This window comes from Penicillium verrucosum (genome assembly GCF_028828655.1).
Source record: "Penicillium verrucosum strain IBT 35672 chromosome Unknown utg000003l_segment0_segment0, whole genome shotgun sequence".
NCBI classification, from domain to species: Eukaryota; Fungi; Ascomycota; class Eurotiomycetes; order Eurotiales; family Aspergillaceae; genus Penicillium; species Penicillium verrucosum.
In genome coordinates, this window is record NW_026643212.1 from 3,998,593 (window position 1) to 4,019,980 (window position 21,388).

Below are 21,388 nucleotides of genomic sequence, written 5' to 3' on the forward strand. Positions count from 1 at the left end.
AAGCCAGAATGACGTTGATTTTGCCACCATATCCAGCTCAGAGCCTGTCAATATGGATTATTTTATCCCGCACATGGATCCACAAAACTTGACTCTACCAGCAAGGCGTGGGCCAGAAGCACTCTTCACTCCCATGCCAACGGAAAATAGCTCTCCAATGTGCAATCCTCAAGGAAAATTTTCACACAGGCTACCCGGGGAGTCTGCAGGAGCGGAGCAAAGCAATGACCGAGTGAAACTACCCGAGGTAAATAAAATGTGGCAATGAGAGACCTAAAAGACTCTGACCATCAAGATAGACTCCAGCCAGCGATGCTCGATGCGAATGTGATCTCTCCAGAGCAAATAATGCAAGCCCCAAAAAGAAGGATTCTAAGGAAAGCCATGCTCCTCGTGTCATTCTTTTATTACAGGAGATACGTACGGTTTACGACTTTAGCGTGAGCATGGGTCTGCTTGAAAATGATCAGATGATGAGAGCAAAGTTATCTTCTTTGTATCAACAATTCCAGTCTTTGGTGCAACACCGAGAGAGAAAACTTTATCAAGAGGGACTAAGGGTGGCTAAGGAAGATGTTGAGAGCACCGATGACCATCTTGGAGCCCAAGACTTTGAAGCGGGCTGGGATATCAATTCCATAGTTCAGTCGCTTGGAACCAGTCAGCATCTTTAATGAGGTAATGACTGACGAACAAACTTCTTCACGAATCCCATATTTGTATGCACTTTTCGCCGTGGGCCTAATGACATATTTGGGCCCCTTTAGCCCTGGGATCCGGACAGGATCAAATAATTTTCATTTCTACGACAAGTCAACAATTTTACGAGTAAAATAATTTCCGAACGGCCTATGAAGGGATTTACTACTACGGGTTGCAGCCAACTAGATCTTGCTATAACTCAAGTACATCGTATTGGCTGAGGCGAGTGCATAGAACGGAAAATAAAACAGAGATCATGAAGTCAATGTTTGGCTACTGATTTAGTCACCGAAGACAATGGGCCTTGCGACCTGGCAAACGGGGACCTAAGATGTGATGCCTACATCTGCTCCAGCAACATAACAGCGGAGACATAGTTGCGAAGAAAGATTCCAGCAACATACCTCGCCCACCTTTTTCGCTCTCCTTGAAAATAGGTGACGATGTGCTCTGTCGTCCAGAACAGGAACAAACTGGTGGACACAAAAGTTTCCATCTTTTCACAACGAGTGATCGCCTCTCCCAAATCAAAAATCAGGCGACAAAGCGATTTAAGCATGACAACCTTAGCTCTCTCGCCGGTACATGTTTTGTTGGCCTCAAACTCTTGGAGCCTATACTTTGCTAAATCGCCGACGACATCTGCCATATCCCTTAGCTCACTTGGCAGGGGAAGATCGGCGACCACAAAGTTTTGTCGGTCAAAGACGTGCGCCCAGGCGTAAAGTCGCTTCGCTAATGTATTTTGTGTCATTTCTCCGATTGTCTTGCGAGATACTTTACGGATTTCCTCTCGTCCATCCTGATACAAGATTAGTTGTAACAGGCCGTGTTTGTCGTACGCCATGACAGTTGCAAGATTATTGATGAAATCGTCCTGATTGAGAGGATATGCAGATGAGAGATAAATGTTTCTCGAGAATTTGATAGTGGACGCACTTGGGGCAAACACCACAGATTCTCTCCATCGAGCCAGTGCGTCATCTTTCAGAGCCAGAGACTGAATATCAATCACTTGGCTGACATGATTATGGCTCTCCAAGTCATTGATCTTGGTTTCAATTTTGCAGGCATCACGGAACAGCATAGAAAGGAAGTCGAGCTCCGTATGCTGACTCTGCGGGCCTATCATCAAGTCCACTAGAGACTCGGGCTTGTAGCCTTGACCGCGTGTGGTGATCAAAGACCCTGGGTTATCGCTAGCAACATGAAATGCACAGATAACACAGCTTCTTGGGTCACCAGTTTCGGTACGGTAACGATGATGAACCAGCGCGCCTGCCGCGAAGGCTACACTCACTGGGACATCTGGTACAACCGTTTCAACAACCATAGACGGCCTGCCAACTTGCTCTTTTTGAAATGAGAGGATGCCATCAATAGCCGCATTGGACACAAATAAGCTGTCACGCTCTGTCGACCAGGGTTCTCCATCCTGGTCGAGCAGAATATCGCGATTTCCTTTGTGCGTCCCAGGCAAAAATGTAAAATTCTGGCCTGAGGGTCCGACAGGCTCATCTCGCTTCCAGCAAAGTAAGATTTTGTATTCATCGCGGAAAGGTGTATTGTCGATGTGCAACATGTTGTCTTGTGCATTTACCGAGATAGGGTCTGTGTCCTTGCCTCGAACATCATTCAGCCTGAGAGCCCCTCCCATTTGGTAGGAAATCAAGGCAACGAGTAATGGATGTGCGAATGCATCATTATACCGGGAATCGGTCAGGAAGTCCGCATGGTCGGCAAAGTTCACATACGAGTGCAGGAAGGTTTGGTTTCCGGTAACTCCCTGAGCCTTGGTGTAATTTTCGATCAGACTCTTGAACTTCTCCGTGTCGATCAGTCCCCCGTAAAGTATTGCGCCATTCCTGTCAAGCTCCCGGGACAGCTGCAAGAAGCGAGATTCGGTTGACGGGTCTTGCCAATGCTGGCGCAAACCCTTCAAAAGACTTTCGCGGAATTCCGCCTTCGTATCTAGACTAGGACCGCATCTGTGATGAATTGTACTGAGGTGCAAAGCAGGCACATGTAGAGGTGCTCCTGCCCGTGCCTTAATAAGGGAATGGCATTCTTCGTGTCCGATGGGAAGTTGAAGAAGGATGTCAGATGCGCTCCCTAACGACACCGCAGACGAAATGTCAGGCATTGTTTCAACAGTCACTACCATATTCGATGATGATAAGCGAGAAGTAGCTTGGAGGCAAAGTTGTATAGTGAAGATTTCTGAGATCGAGCTTAATTTCGCTTTGGGGGTATTTCAAAGGCTTTTATGTCACTCAGTCCATTTTTTGATATATGCCTCGGATCCTTCGGGTCTGTTAGAAGTAATAATGGCAGATTACTACAGATACTCGTATCGTTACATGTATGCAAATTAGCGCAAGGTCTTCGTGGGTTTCCGCTAATGATGTTTGAGTATTGAATGACAACATTCACGACCTAGTTCACCCCGGTCAGACAAGATGTATTTCATGCAAGCTGACGAATAATCAAATGCCAGCTTACGTTTCGATGATGGAGGAACAATATCATCATTCTCCAATGATTACCTAGTACTATTGAGCTTACTGACCTCCTCGAAAGATCCAACGATAAGCTGTTTAAGCGGCACCAGGTAATCAAACCATTGACCATAATCACGATATTTGAGCAACAGTGGTATAAGCCGCGGGGTAATTAATTGTGTCTCAAGATCTTGTCGCACTAGTCTCTCGGGTATCTTTACTGTACCCCGTATCAGTGGATATCTCTAGATGTAGCATTTATTGGCGGTTTTCAACATTTCATTACTCGCTGCTATATAGACTTTGGGCTAGAATTAATATTATACCCGTCTCACTAGGTAACATTTCGTGGTAAAGGTTATACCAAGCCTCGGTTATGTCTTCATATCAGATAACGGAGAGAGTATATGGAAGACAGGTGTTTGGGGCTTCTACATCAATCAATCTTGTCATTTGATACGCATAGTCTTCAGACTTGAGGTCGAAATTCTGAATATTAGGATGCACTGACTGCTCTGGATCTTCACAACATTAATCCACTAGATTATTTCCCTGCACGAAATATCTCTCCCAGCTCTGCTGCTGCAGCGAGCACTATGTCTAATATTCCGCGTAAAATCAATTTCCATCGGAACATCAGCCATCTCCCAACGTTCTACCCGGGCAATCTGACTTGCCAGTTGTCCTCTGGACCTGTGGTGATGAAATAGCTCTGGATTTACAGTTATACACCGAAGACTGCCATCCTGACACCACAGCCGAAGCTGCGTGCTTGTCGTCTCATCAATTCCATCACCCACCATATGTATCAGCTTGTAAGCGCTTTGTTTTGTCACCGCATATGCATAGGTGCAAACGGGACCTTGGCTGACGTGAACCATTCGTAATTGGGCTGGGAATGGTATAGGCTCGCCGTCGTTCTCTTCATAGATAGATGATGGAAGAGACGTATCGTCTGAAATCGAAAGTGCATCCCGCGGAACTAGGTCCCCACAATGACCAAGCCATAGGATATCCCAGCAGGTTCCATAAGGTGTATTGTCATCGCCATCGCATGGCCATATTTGATGCAATAGTGGGCCCACGAGACCTATCTCTTTCTTGATGGCCACGTCCCAGTCCACGTCGTCCTCAAATATCAAGGCTGTGGTAATAGACTGATGCACTACTTCACGTAACACATTCAGATGTCCAAGCCAGCATTGGGTCTGGCCTATACCTGTCTTAGGTTCCAGACCTTGCATTTTATTTCGGCGGAAAGACTCTGCCACATCCAAAGACCATGATTCTTGGTAAGGAATATCGAGTTGGAGCCCTGTGTACATGCTCGCATTGATAATCCCTTGGATTCTTCCGGAATCGCCGGTTGAAATTACCATTATCCGTTCAAACTAATCATTTCCAGAAGTGATTAGCGTCTCGTTATTAGTCTTTCTTCTTTTCGTGTTGAAGTCGGCCCAAGGACTCACCCCAAGTGTAGAATTAACAAGAGCATGCGAGTAGACCTCGGAGCTGATAAATTTCCGAATCCTTTGACGTGATGAGAGAACCATCCAAATCAAGAAAGCGGCGACAATGATTCGACCCAGGCCTGGACATCGACGGAGACTAGGCATTTCATGTAAAGCACCAGCTTAGTCACTAGATCAGACACAATTGATCCGTATCTGCGATCCAAAAACAAAAATGAAAGTGAAAGAATTGAAAGATTTTATCAAAATTTGTGTACGTATTTGGATATGGATGAATGAAGGTTTCCTGAAAAAAGAAATAGAAAGGATGAAAATTCTCATGGGCTGGTCAGCAGTAATCATACATATGAGGCAAGATTGTAGTTGCTCGCGTGCAATTATTCCCGACTTCCCATTACCCTTGTATGTCTCACCATACTCGGTATATTATTTGTTCCTGGTGGAGCTCGAATCACCCTAAAGCACTGCTTATGTCGCGCTATAATCAGGCTTGTCAGCATGCAGCAACCCTAGGTAATCAAAGTCCTCCTTGGATGATAATGACATTACAAAGCTTTTGGATAAAGTATTTCTTCTATTTCCTAGATAAACACCCAGGTACGCCTTTACGATCCACGATCAACCATTCCTGAATCAAAATATCTACAGCTTGGTCCACATTGTCATTGATCTCCGCCTAAATTAAATCATTCAAGTGCAACTATGAAGTTCGCAACTGTCACATATCTTTCTCTTCTCCTGGTGGGGGACGGCTTGGCTATGCCTCTTTCGCCGTTCGAAAATTCACTTGCAGTCACTGCAAGCCCGTTGTCCGAGCAGACTTTGCCTCTTACCGCTAGGGATGCTATTGGAGCAGTGACCCAGCGCGACCCTCGCGAGGACGCCAAGGACAGCAAGGTCAAGCGCGACCCTCGCGAGGATGCCAAGGACAGCAAGGTCAAGCGCGACCCTCGCGAGGACGCCAAGGACAGCAAGGTCAAGCGCGACCCTCGCGAGGACGCCAAGGACAGCAAGGTCAAGCGGGACCCTCGCGAGGATGCCAAGGACAGCAAGGTCAAGCGGGACCCTCGCGAGGATGCCAAGGACAGCAAGGTCAAGCGCGACCCTCGCGAGGACGCCAAGGACAGCAAGGTCAAGCGCGACCCTCGCGAGGACGCCAAGGACAGCAAGGTCAAGCGGGACCCTCGCGAGGATGCCAAGGACAGCAAGGTCAAGCGGGACCCTCGCGAGGATGCCAAGGACAGCAAGGTCAAGCGCGACCCTCGCGAGGACGCCAAGGACAGCAAGGTCAAGCGCGATATTGTTGAGCATGTGTGAGATCATGGCTGCTCTACACTCTTGCGTCTCATCAGTGTTACTTTCAAACCATGCATGTGGAGTAGCCACGAAAACATGTCCCCTTGAGATGTTGAACTCAGATCCGCATGTTTATGTTATATATGATGTCTTTCTGCAGAATCGCGAGGGGAATACTAAGTCGATGCTGGAGACGAGGAGGATGCAAAGTAAAGGCTCTTGTCCTGTTTGTTGAATATCTATGTTGTTGTGCTTTTAAGTCCGAGCAAAGACCCAGACAAGTGGTAAAGTCACTCATTTAGGTAGTTCCAGAATATATGAGATTTATTTGTAGTGGTATTTGTCTTAATCTTCATTTAGTCACGATCTACAGGTGGGAAGGGCGAAGTAATGGGTCAGTTTCAATGGTTTATGTCCGCCAGTAAACGGCAAATGCCCAATATAGTTCGCTTATTTGCTTACATTCTCAGCTAGCCCTGCGTGCTGACAGAAAATATGAGCTTATGCCGAGGTGGGTCCCGGACTGTGTTGTTTCTGATAAAGGTTCGCTAATATCCCCTCAAATACACTTGCTCACTTCCACAATTCAAAAAACCATAACGTCCTAAAAGCACAAAATCCACAGCACGCCATGACTGCCATAATCACTTTGTTGAAACGGAAATATATTGTTGTCGTTCTTCTACTTGCATGGATGACCTGGAGTCTTTACCTCCAGTTCCGGGCCGACTCTTTCCTCGGATCCAATGGCGAATATCCCTTGGCTATAACACAGAACGGCACATATATTGGAGTGCGGAACCATCATTTTTTGCAGGACATGTTTCTCGGAATGCCATATGCGTTGCCCCCTACCGGAGACCTGCGCTTTAGCATACCACACTCGAACAACGTTTCATGGGACGGATGGAAGAAAGCTCAGGCCTATGGGCCTCACTGCCTTTCCTATGGGGTATGCTAGTCCTATGAAGAAGTCTTTCGTTACCTCCGACGAAGGCTAATACAAAATAGAAAAACCGTGAAAAGTTCACCCAATCAGAGGATTGTTTGACCATCAATGTCGTACGTCCACATGTCAAAGGCGTCCAGCGCCTACCTGTTGCGGTTTACCTTTATGGAGGGGGCACTACTGGAGGAGGATCTGGTGACCCGCGGTACAACCTTTCTTTCATTGTTTCAAAGTCAACAGCCATGGGCAAACCATTCGTTGCAGTCTCTTTGAACTATCGGTCGTCAGTCTGGGGCTTCGTTTCAGGGAATGACGTGAACAGAACTGGAAATAGTAACCTAGGGCTAAGAGATCAGCATTTCGCACTGCAATGGATCCAACTCAACATTGAGGGATTTCAAGGGGATCCATCACAAGTCACAATCTGGGGTGGAAGTTCTGGGGCCTCGGATGTCGGCATTCACCTCATTGCCCACGGCGGACGGGATGATGGTCTCTTTAGAGCAGCTATCATGCAAAGTGGCTCTCCGCTCGTGGAGACCTCACTGCGCAATTTGAGCCCCCAGCAGGCTTACATCCAACTGATACGACGGGCAAATTGCTTTGGAGTTAAGGACACGCTGCAATGCCTACGCAATATACCTTTCAATGAGCTTGATCATTTGATTGACATAATTTCGCGTGATGATCCTCTGACGCTAGACGCACTCTCCATGCCTACACTGGATGGAGATATAATTAGAGCATTTCCTAGCCGACAACTTCAGACCGCAAGTCTTATACGCGTACCAATTATCATCGGCACGACAACAAATGAAGGGAGCACCTTCGCTCCTGGTGGGTTGGAGGGCCCGGGTCGGCTTGAGAGATACTTGGCTGGTGAGTCATCACTTTCAAGCTTCAATCGCTTCGTGCTGAGAATTAGGAAGGTGCATGGCAATTGCCCGACGAGATAGTTCAGAAACTACTTTCTTTGTATCCGTTGTCAAACAATGGGACCGAAAGCTCTGACTTTGTCGCAGGCTTGCATGATGATATATTTTTCCAGGCCGCGGCCTTGATTGGAGACCTGGAGTTGATATCATCGCACCGGCTCACTTGCGAAACATTTGCGCGATATGCCAGCTGTTTCTCATTCCGGTTTGATGCTGTACCCTCCGGTGGTGATACAGATTTGGGACCTGCAGCAGGGGTGACTCACGGAGCCGAGATAGGCCCCGTGTTTCAGAACATAGAAGGGGTTGGGTTCCTCAGGAACCCCTTTCTGGATCAAAGTCTGGCTTATTTCATGATGGCTGATTTGATCGGTGTAATGTGGATCAATTTCATCACGACCTTGGATCCCAACGGGCCCTCTAAAGCGGAAACTGCGATTAGATGGCCTGCATATGACTTGGAAAGACCCCAGAACATAGTATTCAGTGATTCAGTGCCATCCTTTACGGAGCTGGACACAGCTAGGAGTGAAGCGATACAGTATATAAATCAGATCAATGGGGTGGTTGGGAGATGATTATGGTTATGTTTTTCGACAATATCCAGGTACATTTCGCTAAACACCAATGGCAATCCGTCACCAGTGACTTCAATAAATATGCACCGCTGCGAAGGGGCATAACGGCCAAAGGTCACATGCCTGAATTTGACTGAATTTGCCTGAATTATAGACCGCTTTTGCCACCGCTCTATACCGTGTACTGTAAATTGAATCTATTCCCACATACCATAATAAATTCCTCAACATTGAAGCTATTCCTACCTCACAAATCGTCGCCTTCTTCAATTCCCCGGCGTTAAACACCGCCCCTAACCGCATAAGCCCTCGAATTGAAGCTATTCCCACCTCACAAATCGTCGCTTTCTTCAAATCCCCGGCGTTAAATACCGCACCCGACCGTACAATTGCGGCTACGACAGTAATAGGGTCAGCATCGGCAATAGAAATGTAAGGACGTATAGATTACCTTAAGAGAAGCTTCGAGCGGCGGCCACAGTAGGCGTACGGGGGTAGTAGAGGGGAGGATAAGAACAAGAAAAGAGGGGGGCAATTACGTAGTTAAAGGCTTCAACGCCGAGAAAAAATGGTGTTCTAGGATTTGTATGGTGGGAATAACTTCACTTTTTCAGCAGAGATATTTTGTCAGTCGCAACAGCTTCAACGCCTAGAAATGGACGTATACAAAAATTTGTATGGTAGGAATAGCTTCATTTTTCAAATCCATTACCTAGGTACTTTGCTTATTAAGGTCTATGTCATAATAAAATGAGACAATATTCAGGCAAATCCAGGCAAATTCAGGCATTTAACCTTTGGCCGTTATGCCCCTTCGCACACCGCTGTCCTGCCAATTGGTGCTCCCTAATAATATAGATTGCCCCAATGACTTGATAATTATGAAATTTCGTGTGTTAGGAAATGACTACGATGGCTTATGCTAAGTGTGCCTTTATAGAAGTACTACCTATTTCTCATCGGCTCACGTTCTTGTCCAGTTAGGATACTTTAACATAATATCGATCAATTTTTGTAGACCAAGGCACCTATGCCTAGACCCTATACCTACCGTAACCTATAGGACTAGATCTAGATAGATAGTGCAGATCTCACCCGCATATATAGTCGAATGTTGATATATATATTTGATGGGGTTCGGGTAAAAACCGACTGTCGCAGGACTTATGCACATAGAGTGTACTACCGCTACCTTCGGTTGATAAATGCTTTAGAGTAAAAATGCCTAGTTTATAGCGAGTACAGGATCGTATATTATATATCTTCGGCTCTATTTTCTAGCGTAAGGGTCGATAATTAGAAGTTAGCGGGTCTTTACGGAGAGTCTTAGGGATTTTTCTTAGTATATCTGAACTACTAATTCGGTCCTCGCAGAACTATCTGTCAAAGTGCAAGGTTGCATACGTGGATTTACATGGTATTATACCATGGAGATCATGTGACTTCGAGTCCTGGATATACCATATATTACGTTTAGTCATCATTACCGCACAGATTGAAAGAGCGGGTTTTGTCATTTTAGAAGTTAGAGTTCTCAATAGTTATCAGTCATTTTGCCCATACATTTCAATACAGACAGATTTCTGTCACTATCCTATCTACAAAGACGACAGCACCATCGCCATGCGGAAAGGCTATGATGGTGGGCAGACAATTACCGTCCTATCGAATCTCGGTGCAGGAGGTAAAGAGTACTCGGTTTCGATTCCCGATACTGGATTCGCGTCTGGTGCGAAGTTGATCGAGGTTGTGTCCTGCACTAGTGTTACTGCTGGTGAGAGTGGGGAGGTGTCTGTTCCCATTTCCCACCTCTTTGCTTGAGGGTTCGACTTTGTGCTCGTAGACTTCGGTTTCGTATATATATTGTATATGAATTATACCATATCTTTTTTTGTCATGCAAAGATTTACTACTTTGATAAAACCATGAAGCAAAGAAGTCAATCGCAGTTGAATAAGTCATAACTATTTCCATTCGTGCTTTTGCTATTACGATCCTCCAGAAAAGAATACAACATAACACCCGAGTCCCAACAGATCCAACCTCATTATCAACTCAACATACACCAACCCCAATAATCTATAAACAAAAGAAGAAGAAGAAGAAGAAGAAGAAGAAGAAGAAAAAGCCTAACCTCATAATCCCAACCACATAATCTCATCACCAATCATGCAAAGCCCTCGGTACTAGACCAATAGGCATAGCTCCACCAGTAGTACCAGTGGCCGGAGAATGGAACAAATCCGGCGCCTCAAAAGCAGGCTGCGAAGCCGCATACCCAGGCATCATCTGCTCGAGACAATTATACCCCTCAACAAGGGAATCCAAGCCCTCGGCGCTAGACATAAGCTGCGAGATATCCATACCAGAACGATGATGGTGCGACGGGCTGAACATCTGCACGCCCTTGACGTCGGCGACCGGCGACGACGACGAATGCGACCCCGCAGCAGCCACAACGGTAGTTGTCTCCGAATACCGTCGCTGCACTTCGCCCACAATACACGCGATCCGATAGGAGAGGTTGTCGCCGCCCGGCGCGAGATGCAGTAGGAAGCCGCGCACTTGGCTGATTAGGGGGTCGGAGAGTGTGTAGTCGCATAGTGTGAGCGCGGCGTAGCCGACGATGAAATAGACGTGGTCGATTAGGGCGGGAGCGGTGGTGAAGCGCGTTTGGAGGAAGTGGGTTATTATTAGGCGGGCCGTGCCGCATATTTCTGGGATTAGGCGCTCGTTGTCTGGTTGGAGGCGGGCGGCTGTTCGGTGGAGGAGGAGTTGACAGAACCAGAGATTCAGGTTGAGAGTGGAGTCTTCGCTGGTGGCTGTTGGTGGTATGGTTGTTAGATTGGGATTAGGATTTGGGGGGTGGGTGAGGGTAGAGTGGAGGGATGATGTACTTAATAGATGTGCCCATTCCATTCTCCAGCGCTCCAGTTCTTCGTATTCGGTTTCTGCGAATTGGAGACGGGGCTGGCTGTGTTGGAGTCGGAGAGCGATGCGATATAGTTGAATTTCCGCGACAATTCTTCCGTCTTCTGGTGTGGCGGCTGCGTGTTCTAAGATGCGGGGGCATTGGTCGATGTATTGTTGTTGGATATTGACTGTGCGGCCATTTGCGAGAGCAGAGCTATTAGGTTGGTGTTAGATCGTATATCCGACGGGTTTATTAAACAGAACATACTGTAGCTGGGTTGAGCAGAGCGTATTCCACAGGCGCAACTGAGCAAGTACCTCGTCTGGGTTTAAATTATCTCCTGGCAATGTATTGAGGAAGTTAAATGAGATGAGGGCATGGTTGATTGAGATCCCGCTCAGCAACCAGTCATCCATAAGTCCTTCCTTGTGAACGGAAGTAGAGTATAGGCAAAGCAATGTCAAGGCCTGTAGCATATCGCTTGTCATGGGCGGGGGCTTCCACAACACCTTTGCCACTGCATGTTGTACACAGAGTGATATATCGCGAACGGTGTGTTGGGATAGGCCAGGTAGATATCGCGAAGCCAAGAGACATGCAGTGTTGAAAAGAAGTGTATTTGACCGTTGAATGCAGGATGGATGATTTATTGAGACCCAATGGCCGAAATATTCGACGAAACTGGCGAGATCATTAGCAGGGAGATCCAATGACAATCGCACAATCAAACACACAGTTCAATCAATTTCACAGAGAGCTTGGAATCTACGATGCCCTGGGTGACGATGTCGCCGAGGATGTCAGCATCGGAGAAATGATCTCTCTCGCCGAAACATTCGGCTTGCAAATCCCGAATTATTTGCGCTGGCTTGAGCGGATAAAAAGGCGAGGGCATGCTATCACTTGAAGATGCTCCATCTAGGCTGTTGTTTCTAGTTTGTAAGGTTGGGCTGCAGGGCATGCTGGGGGAGTGGTTCACTATCTGCCGCATCAGATGTATCATCTCCCCCATACCCCTTTCGAGGGAGACAAGCCTTTCCTCGATCGATGGTATAGCGGTGGCGTCGGACCATGTGGATGCATTGTCCTGAAAGCGTTCTGTTGTCTCAGGGAGTTCACATTCAAGCCTGTTTTTATGACACATAAGTTAGCATTTATAGAAAGGTACGATTCCCAAAACAGAATAAAAAAGGAAACCAACCTAAGTGATAAACAACGACGACAAGCATGACCACGTGGGTCAACATCACAGCGAGTCTTCAGCTTGCGACAAGTATTACAAGCAGTCATTGATCGTCGGATGCGCCCTTTAGGTCTGACATCTTGGCAGGCGACCGAGTCGATTCTGCTCCCATCCTCGGGAATAATCCTCTTGGATTCCCATGAGATATGATTATTTGGAGGACCGGTTCTCGTCATATTGAATGTTGAATGGTTACTGTGAGTATTGTAGGTAGTGTGTACTGTTTTAGATCTATGTTTGATCGGGGAAATGAGAAGTTGAAGAATAGAAAGAGAAAAGAGAGAGAAATCAACAATTGGACCCTTAACAGAAGGCCAAAATCAAAAACCTGAAGATCATTTGTTTAACAGGGAGATCCAAGCCTTATAATAGCGGGTCAAGCAGATTAGAAGGCTGAGCGTGGAATTTTAGCCAATTGCGACAAGAGACCGATTACTGACGATATCGAAATTCCGCGCAGGTACGTCCCGTTCATGGCGGATTATAGCGGACCATGAGCGGACCTGGGGTAATCGAATGTGTCCACCAATCTGAAAACATCCCGTTAGCTTCTAGAAGGGTAGCGATTGTCGGTGCATGCTTTTTCTTGGTTTTTAAGAGGGGTTGACAATGTCGCATAGGCTACCCCCCTGATCCAATTTCCCCGACGAGAACCGTAGGAGAGGGGGAGAGGTCTGTGAGAGGAGGGGGCTTCAACCGATATGAATTGGAGTATACTAGATACGTCTTTTTGCGTTTGATTTCTTTGACGCGTCCTTAGAATTCCGAGGTTATCATGAGGGTTTCCCCTTTTTTTTTTTTTTGTTTCCTTATCTTATTCCAACCAATTTCGTTGCATCTTTGTCTTGCTCGGGCATTTCCGACATAAGTACAACATACGGAGTAAGAGGACAAGCATCTAGAGTGAAAATTGTAGACTCTTTAGTATGATTTGGTAGTGAACTGAAGTGGGGAGGGAGGATCAGGATGCAAGTGGAGAGGGGACAACAAGCAAACAACGATAACACTCGGTAATTATTGGTTAACATGTGCAATGTCTCAAAATAAAATGGCTATCAGGATTGGAGATCACAGCGATGTGACCTTGTAACTTTCAGACCCGCTTAACAACGGGTATCTTGCCCGTTTAATGCCCCTAGTCGCCCTATTAGCTGGTTGTTCTTATTTAGCCTTGTCCACGGGTCTTATCCTGAAAGGATATGGTCTTTCAGCCGTGTCTTTTGGCTAATTTCTATTGGATCTCACCCCCTCATTCTATATTTTAATTATGTCTTAGCCTTAGGTAAAAGAGGCAAAATACGGAGAATATCCGGGATGCTGGGAAATCATGGATTTGTCGCATTCATATCATTCATATCACTGACACCGTCGATCACACTGGATTTAAGAATCAGACGATGTTCTTGAAACGTTCTAACATCCTGCTAATTAACGTTGGGATTGTTCGGCCTCACTAACCAAATTAAATATCAACCCGGGAGGCAACCCTAACATGTTCTAATTTATCGTGAAATTTGCTAATCGCGCAAGCCTGAGTGGCAATGCGGATTAATATATAGTAATCACCCGCGAATACGAACTGGATTTTTATTTTTTTCTTTCACCTTTTGGAGGATCCACTCTATTCCAAGTGCAATATAAATTTCATGCAGAGGGAGTAGTGCCATAGTGCCGACCCTTCCGGCTATTAGTTGCTCTTTCTTGTCTTAGGCCTGGAATGCGGGAATTTCGAATAAAAAAGCGGTCAGTTCCAATGGCTTAATATATATAACGTATCCGTATTATTACTCTGTCTGTTGAACAATCTGGGGTAACTGTTAGGTGGTCCACAGTCTTTGACAATGAACTAGCCGACATTCACCTCGGCTTGACTTGTTATCGGGACCCCAGATTAAGCTGCATTACCCGAGTATCGCTTCAGTTTATTGGTGTATAATCTGATTAACCGTAGCGGAATGGCCCGGTCAAGCTATGCCTATGTAGAGCTTTGGCGATGCGCCTCGAACGCCTAGGATGTGAGCATGGCTGAAATCACACGCATGGGCGCAGTTATAGTTAGCTTTATTAAGGGATAAACAAGGTTCTGCGCGTTTCCAATCATCTTTCCATCGGATAAGGACCCTTCCAGGGTCTAGAGGAAGATCTCTCTAGAGCTTAGAGGAAGATCTCTCGAGAGAACGCCGATCACCTCATCGTGTCTCGGACAATGTTACTGAGAAAGTATACTGTCCGCTTCTCAACGGCACAAGAATATAGTGTCAAACTTTCGGTCGTGGCGTATAGGTGGAAACTCACAGATAGCCCCTCTTACAATGGGCGTGATATGCTTGTACATCGACGAGGGGTCAACAACGCAATACAGTCAGATCAAGCTGCACAGCTAGCTAACCAATATCTTATTCGTTAGCTGAAGGGTTCCCCCCTTTTTTCTTCCTGCTTCTCTGCATCGTCCCTGCAGGACCGTCTGACCACGAATCCTCCAATGAACAATTGCCATGAAACCATACGACTTGTCTAAATTTCCGAGCGGCATACGAACTAGGCGACTTTTGACTTGGGGCCAACGAGGAAGACATGGTTCTTGGCATGGTTAATTGCATACTTTCAAGGACTAGCCATGTATGTTTCAAAGATAAGAACCATTTTTTGACCGTTGGATATGTATTCCGTACAACATGATCCCTATCTTATTTCAAGACGCGGGCGGCGAGCACATGCTTGTGGTGATGAATGTAGATCTCTCGACCCACCCATGTCTAGAGCTAACAGGCATTATGTAAAGCATTGATAGCATTTTTATTGATGTACAGTGCAAATCCACCATACTATATAGCCCTATTGCGCTTAATGTAGAAACGCCCCGTTTGGGATGCATAAGCTTTGAGCTTGGGACCCCCATCTCCCGTTCACTATTGTATCGCTGGCATCAACAAAAGGACCCCCGGGATCTCAAAAGCCCCGAGACCCCGGTGTCTGTTATCGACTATGTACTCCTTAGTGTCATAAGACCCGGAACGTTCTATCTAGCCCTGAAAGCTCCGTGCTGTTTCCGGCTTACCGCAGGATAAGCTATCTTTAGAAATTAGGTTTCTGGATATGTATATACTTCGTATGTGGGTAACCTGCAGGTCTTTTAGATTGCGTCCCCGCTTGAGTGCTTGGAGGACTGTTAGATTATGTCTACAACATACAATATACACGTGTACATTGCATCTGATGAGGAATATGATTCGGGAGGCTCGCCATTCGCCCTTGACCTATGCTTGCTGCTTTCACATGCTCAGACTATTCTCACATTGCTTAGGTTCCCTGTTTCCACGCAATTTTTCTACAATTCGTCTTGTATGTGAGGCTTTTCGTCATTCAACTTCCCTGCGGCTTACGACACCTTTCTCCGTGGGACCACGATCTCCCTCTCCTTTTCTGCTCTCGTCGCTTTGCTTGCATTTTTGATTTTCTTCTCTCGGCTGTAATATGTATGAAAGAGTCAAGAAAAAGGAGATATTGCCAGATATTTCCATTGGTTCTGCCAATGCTGCATGAATCTGCGATTGTTGAGGGCCCTTTGGGCCCATCCTCCCTCCTCCACCCGTGTTTACGCGACCCCAAAAACTCATTCTAGATTTTGGAGAAGCAAAAACAAAAAGAATTGACCGACGCAGGGATCGAACCTGCAATCTCTTGATTCGTAGTCAAGCGCCTTGCCATTGGGCCAGCCGGCCGTGCTGTTATGGTGTTTCGTGAAAAATGTGCACTATAAGCGGATTCGATGTGGGGCTCGCTTAAACGCGCTTAGCCTCGCTTATGTTCGCTTATTAATCACGTGCCTTTGCAAGTCAGAGCTGTTACAACTAAGGATTGTAGAGGCTATTCTTTGCGTCTAGCTGGGTGTTTTTATGTTCAGTAATGCCAATCCCTGTTTTCCTTTTTTTGAAGAGTGGGGGGGTATCGCTTTTTGTGATGAATTGGGTTGATTGGTTCTTGATATGGTCATGTATCTCGACTAGCTTGGTACTTAGTGGTGATAATATAGAGACAAGGTCAGTGACTGCACAGAAATTGAAATACTACCGGTTTTGATGAATGCCAGCGAGGAGTTAGATAAGGAATGGGTATGATCGATGTATTGAGTGGAGAGGATTGTTGCTAATAGGAACTATCTTAGCCTACGTGAGTCCTATGTATGGAAGACGAATAGTTAGAAATTGACGCTATGAGATAAGGGTGTCACAAGTAGCAAAAGCCGGAAGAATGTGGTGCTGATGTCGCCCCAAAAAAACCCGGGAACAAAAGCAATGATCGAAATGATCGTATCGGCTGAATCAAACGAACATTAGACCTTCGTAGGAAACATGATTTAACCCTATTTGGTTATCACACCAGATCAGCTGGAGTACATTCTCTTTTGCCTGTCATGTAATGGTTTTCTCAAGGTAGTTTTGTTCGACATACAGTTGTAAAAGAAGCAATTTAGCCTCAGATCAGGGGAACAGTGCGAGCTATTCCGCGGCATTCTTATAGAAACCAGGAGAAATAACAGCACAATAATAAGGTAAGGTACTGATGTACAGACATCCAGGTAGCAAGGCTTTTTATTGGTTACCTGCAGGCAACCAGACCTCTCTCTTTATCTCAATGGAAGGAGGTAGATTCATCATCTATGTTCTTCTAGTTCTCTGTTGTGACGTAGCAGTGTACGTCCACCAGGTAGGATGAGACGAAATAACACAGCCATTTTCGAAAATAACCCTCCAAAAAGACAAGAAATAAGTTCAATGTGGATAATCTATTTCTTCTGAAGCACATAATTTCCACATAGCCTGGGAATAGCCGATGTAGACACCAACTGTATGAACATCGAATTTCCAATAGTCCCATATATTGGTGGATATTCAAGATGGTGGTAACAAAGGCAAGACCAAAAGTTGGACGAAAAGAAAACCGAAAAGAAAAACTGTATAGGCTCGGATCCTAGCTCTAAACATAGAAGATATAACGGCCATGCCTCAAACCTAAAGAGACGTATAAGTGATGTCTCGTAATATATACTAGTAACCATTTACAAGCAGAAATTCCAACCTACGGACATTATTTAGACTGACGTACCAAGTTACCTAGATAGGCAATCCACTAGAATAGACTGATCAACTAGAAGGCAGGTCAGATTCCATGCTTACATACCAAGGCAGTTTGACGTCAGTCACATGAAGTGTGCATTAGTGTGCCTAAATGAGATGCACGAGCTTCTGGATAGATACCCGAGAAGTGATATGCATCGATAGACATATCTGATTCCTGGAATCTCAAATATTCTCCATTGCTTTTCTTCGCCGTATTGTATGTGTAACACGCACAACTCGGCGGTCTGGGTCATAAATATTTTGTGCACAAGGACTAGCTGGTGCATTTATGTGCAGCTTGCTTTTACCCTTGCAGATCTGTGCTGGTCAGGAGATGACTGTGACACACAGTTGGAGGTGTGACTTGATTCTATACAACATAGATATATCATCTCTATGAGCACATAATGTGCATATCACTGTGAATTCGGTAGATCTAGTACATAATGTACACTATGCCTAGTCATCTCAATAATAAGCATGCAAAGAATTTATTTTAGAACGTGGTCAGCAATGCCGTACCTCATAACAAAAAGAATAAGCAGCATCGGACCTGTTTATGGTAGGCACACAAGAGTCCACACTCCCCATGAACCTACCAGCACATCTACGGCCCGCAAGCCCACATACCGACGTACAGCATTGAAAGGACGGTCTGTATACGTATATTGTATCGTAGCTATTGTTGTACAAAGAGTACGGAGTACGGAGTACAAGCGGCTATCTCGTCTACAGAATATAACGCTAGTCCACAATAAAACAGGACCCCGGGCGAAGATCCCCTAAAAAGTGATAATGCAAATGTCAAAAATACCGTCACACCCAGGCTAAGCGACGCTATTGATTATAGTACAAAATTGGTGTCGAACGGTGGGTCTGTCGATCATTCATCTGGAATCTGACAAGATTCAATAGTTCGTGGGAAGGTTGGACGGGACCAAACATAGTCGTGGTAGCGGGTTAATAGCGAGGAACATCTAATAATGAATTTTGGATAAATAATATAACATGACTCAAGGCAGGGCAGGGAAGGGCAGGGCAGGTCAAAGGTTTCAGTTTCATTTTAGGATTTCAATCTTAATTTCCCACTTTCAACGCGAGGACTGAAATCGAATATGTGACCGGGTCAGACGATATCACATACATATATATCATACTGCTCCGTGTGCTCCCGTACTCCGATCCAATTATTCAAAAATATGTAACTAGTTGTAGAGTACGGAGTACAGCATAACTAAATACTCCAATATCGTCCTAATAGTCATGCGGAGTATACGGTGAGACTCGAGCTCGTACGAACCTACGCATCGATCTACACGCGATCATCGCAACCCAAATCCTGACATGAGACAGCTCACAAAATCCCGCAGTTGACACCTGCTGGAAAGGGAAAAGGAAGACGAAAAAAGGAAAAAGGAAAAAGAAAAAAAAAAAAAACCAAAGCCCACGCCTCCCACCTCATCAAGCAGGGACGTCGTTGTGATCGACACGCACGTCCCTCGATCGAGGGCTAAACGCCCACGACAGCACAGAAAGAAAGACGCACACATATGTAGTACCCAACGTATATGTACGACGTACGGAGCCACGGGGCACATGCAAACAGTACTACTCCAAATGTGCATAGACACTTTTCAACAACGAAGTGTCAGACGCCTATTTCACCGCTATATGATGGGTCGGATGCATGTATATGGACTCCCGAATGGCGAAGTGGGGTGGGGGGTGGGGGTGGACAAGACACCGATCGGGGTTTTCATCGTATTAGCAAGGAAACCAGGGGCGGGATCGGGATCGGAAGTGTTGTAAGGCGCAGAACCGGGATTTGGTTGGGCTTTTTGGCTTGGATTAGTTGACAAGTGACAGAGACAGGGTTAGTACTTATCCGTAAGGAGGGGGATAAATGTTTCCGTGGACTGTGATTCGGTCGAGGTCGATGAAGTGCTATATGTTGTATGCACGCTGCACGACTTTTGTTGGGGTTGCTTTTTAGTTTTAGATCGGCCAGTCATGGTCGTTGGAGATACTGGATATACTGGATACCGGGGTTTGTGTTTAGTGGCTTGCATATCCGCTGTCCCCCTATGTGGGACGGGATTACGGGGTTCCCTGTTTGTATATTCCTGTTGTATCTCGAGGGTATGGTTATGCTTGCTTTTTGGGGTTACTTTTTATAATATCGAGGTACATCGTCATCGTGCATTCGAGATGTACAAAGTTATGTTATTTACTTATTTACTGCTTTGCAGAAGAATATACTGTATGAGCACGGAGTAAATAGATGTAACTGCAACCCTAATCCTGTTTTTATTTCTATTTCTATTTTTTATATTTTTTATTTATTTATTGGATGCGCGTTTGATATCACTTTTACAATATGAGTTCAACCAAGTGGGTTGCAGTCCCCTAACTGAAGTCTCAAATTTGGATATTTTGGATACCCCTACACGGTAATAGAACTTATATCGTAAATCGTACCCACCCCTGCAAATGATTCAATTCTACTCGGCAAGAGGGCCGAATCCTAAGATCTGCAGTCAAGTAAGTTTTTTTGGGGTCATGTCAGGATCCCCATAATTGTGTCTTCCGGGGTTAGGTCGGGGAAACCAGAAAACCCCCAAAAAAAAGAAAAACCGGACGAGCCGCACATCTCCAACAGATCCCCCTACGATATGTTAATCATTTGAGGTTATCCGAAGAAAATTCTACCTAATTCAGTTCCCAACCGTACTTAGTTCGCATATGTCTCGGAATTGAAACGGGGTCTGAGAGAGCTGAGAAGAAAACAAAGGAATTCTCCATAGAGCGAGATATAATAGTTTGTTGGACAATTAAGTCATACGTGGTTCAGCGTATTACTGACCATTGTAAATGTTTTACTTGGTATGTCTAACTCCACCTCGAAATCAAGGCTGATAATTCGGAGCTGTCAAGGACCAAAAGAAAAACCCCGAACATACCCCGTATAGACAGCGATCAGATCTAGCTAGCACAGAGCAAACTTTACTCAGTTGAGTCAGTTCCATGGTCTGGAGTGGTTCCTGTGGAGTTGTGGAGTTGTGGGTTTGTAGGTTTGTAGGTTTGGAGGTTCGTAGGTTTGTGGACTCCGGAGAGACCGAAAAGCTGAAGTTTTAAGTTGCCCCATGCAGCTGTCAGTTCATGTCATTTGGAATTAATTTAAACCTTGAATTTCCATTCATTATAAACGTAAGATTCAATGCAATGCAATGCTTATAATATCAGATCAGATCAGATCAGATCATACCAACCCAATCCAAACCAGTCCAAACCCTAACTATCAAAGGTTAAAAGGGACAAAGACCATGGATAAAGAAACAACCTTGGAAGTTCCAAGGTTGATGTTTGGTACCCCGACGTCATGAAATAAAAAAGTCAAAAATGGGGTCGATCTTGACACATGTCCCCCGGTGGAGTACGAAGTAAAGTCGTACTGTTATAGAATATCCACTAGTTTACGGGTCTATCAATTTGGAATTGATATTGACAGTCTAAACCATGGTCCAGGTCTCTTTTCCTCCGGCCCGAAAACCATTCTTTAACTTTAGGCAAATGAAGGGAAAAAAAAGTAGCTTGAATGTATGCATGCATAGAGCAGGTCCATAGAGTATATCTAAACCAGTCCCGAAGATCCCCAAACCCTCGAGGTTCATCATCAGC

The 21,388-nt window shown here is 45.5% G+C and overlaps 5 protein-coding genes across 5 annotated transcripts; 2 read left to right on the forward strand and 3 right to left on the reverse strand.

Annotated features, from left to right (window-relative positions):
- Positions 1–1,042: 1,042 nt before the first annotated feature.
- On the reverse strand, positions 1,043–2,845 carry N7516_009115 (uncharacterized protein; the record flags this gene model as incomplete). Its single annotated transcript, XM_057221834.1, has 1 exon — positions 1,043–2,845. The coding sequence occupies one exon, from the start codon at positions 2,843–2,845 to the stop codon at positions 1,043–1,045; it is 1,803 nt and encodes a 600-aa protein (XP_057072106.1).
- Positions 2,846–3,858: 1,013 nt separating this feature from the next.
- On the reverse strand, positions 3,859–4,819 carry N7516_009116 (uncharacterized protein; the record flags this gene model as incomplete). Its single annotated transcript, XM_057221835.1, is given in 3 exon segments — positions 3,859–3,915; positions 3,926–4,594; positions 4,673–4,819. The coding sequence occupies 3 exon segments, from the start codon at positions 4,817–4,819 to the stop codon at positions 3,859–3,861; spliced, it is 873 nt and encodes a 290-aa protein (XP_057072107.1).
- A 558-nt stretch (positions 4,820–5,377) lies between these two features.
- N7516_009117 (uncharacterized protein) lies at positions 5,378–5,992 on the forward strand (the record flags this gene model as incomplete). The annotated part of the gene is made up of 1 exon (XM_057221836.1): positions 5,378–5,992. One exon carries the CDS (start codon positions 5,378–5,380, stop codon positions 5,990–5,992), a length of 615 nt encoding a protein of 204 aa, XP_057072108.1.
- Positions 5,993–6,602: 610 nt separating this feature from the next.
- N7516_009118 (carboxylesterase) lies at positions 6,603–8,433 on the forward strand (the record flags this gene model as incomplete). Its single annotated transcript, XM_057221837.1, has 3 exons — positions 6,603–6,923; positions 6,983–7,799; positions 7,850–8,433. 3 exons carry the CDS (start codon positions 6,603–6,605, stop codon positions 8,431–8,433), a joined length of 1,722 nt encoding a protein of 573 aa, XP_057072109.1.
- A 2,160-nt stretch (positions 8,434–10,593) lies between these two features.
- On the reverse strand, positions 10,594–12,766 carry N7516_009119 (uncharacterized protein; the record flags this gene model as incomplete). The annotated part of the gene is made up of 4 exons (XM_057221838.1): positions 10,594–11,560; positions 11,615–12,028; positions 12,082–12,474; positions 12,549–12,766. 4 exons carry the CDS (start codon positions 12,764–12,766, stop codon positions 10,594–10,596), a joined length of 1,992 nt encoding a protein of 663 aa, XP_057072110.1.
- Positions 12,767–21,388: the final 8,622 nt, after the last annotated feature.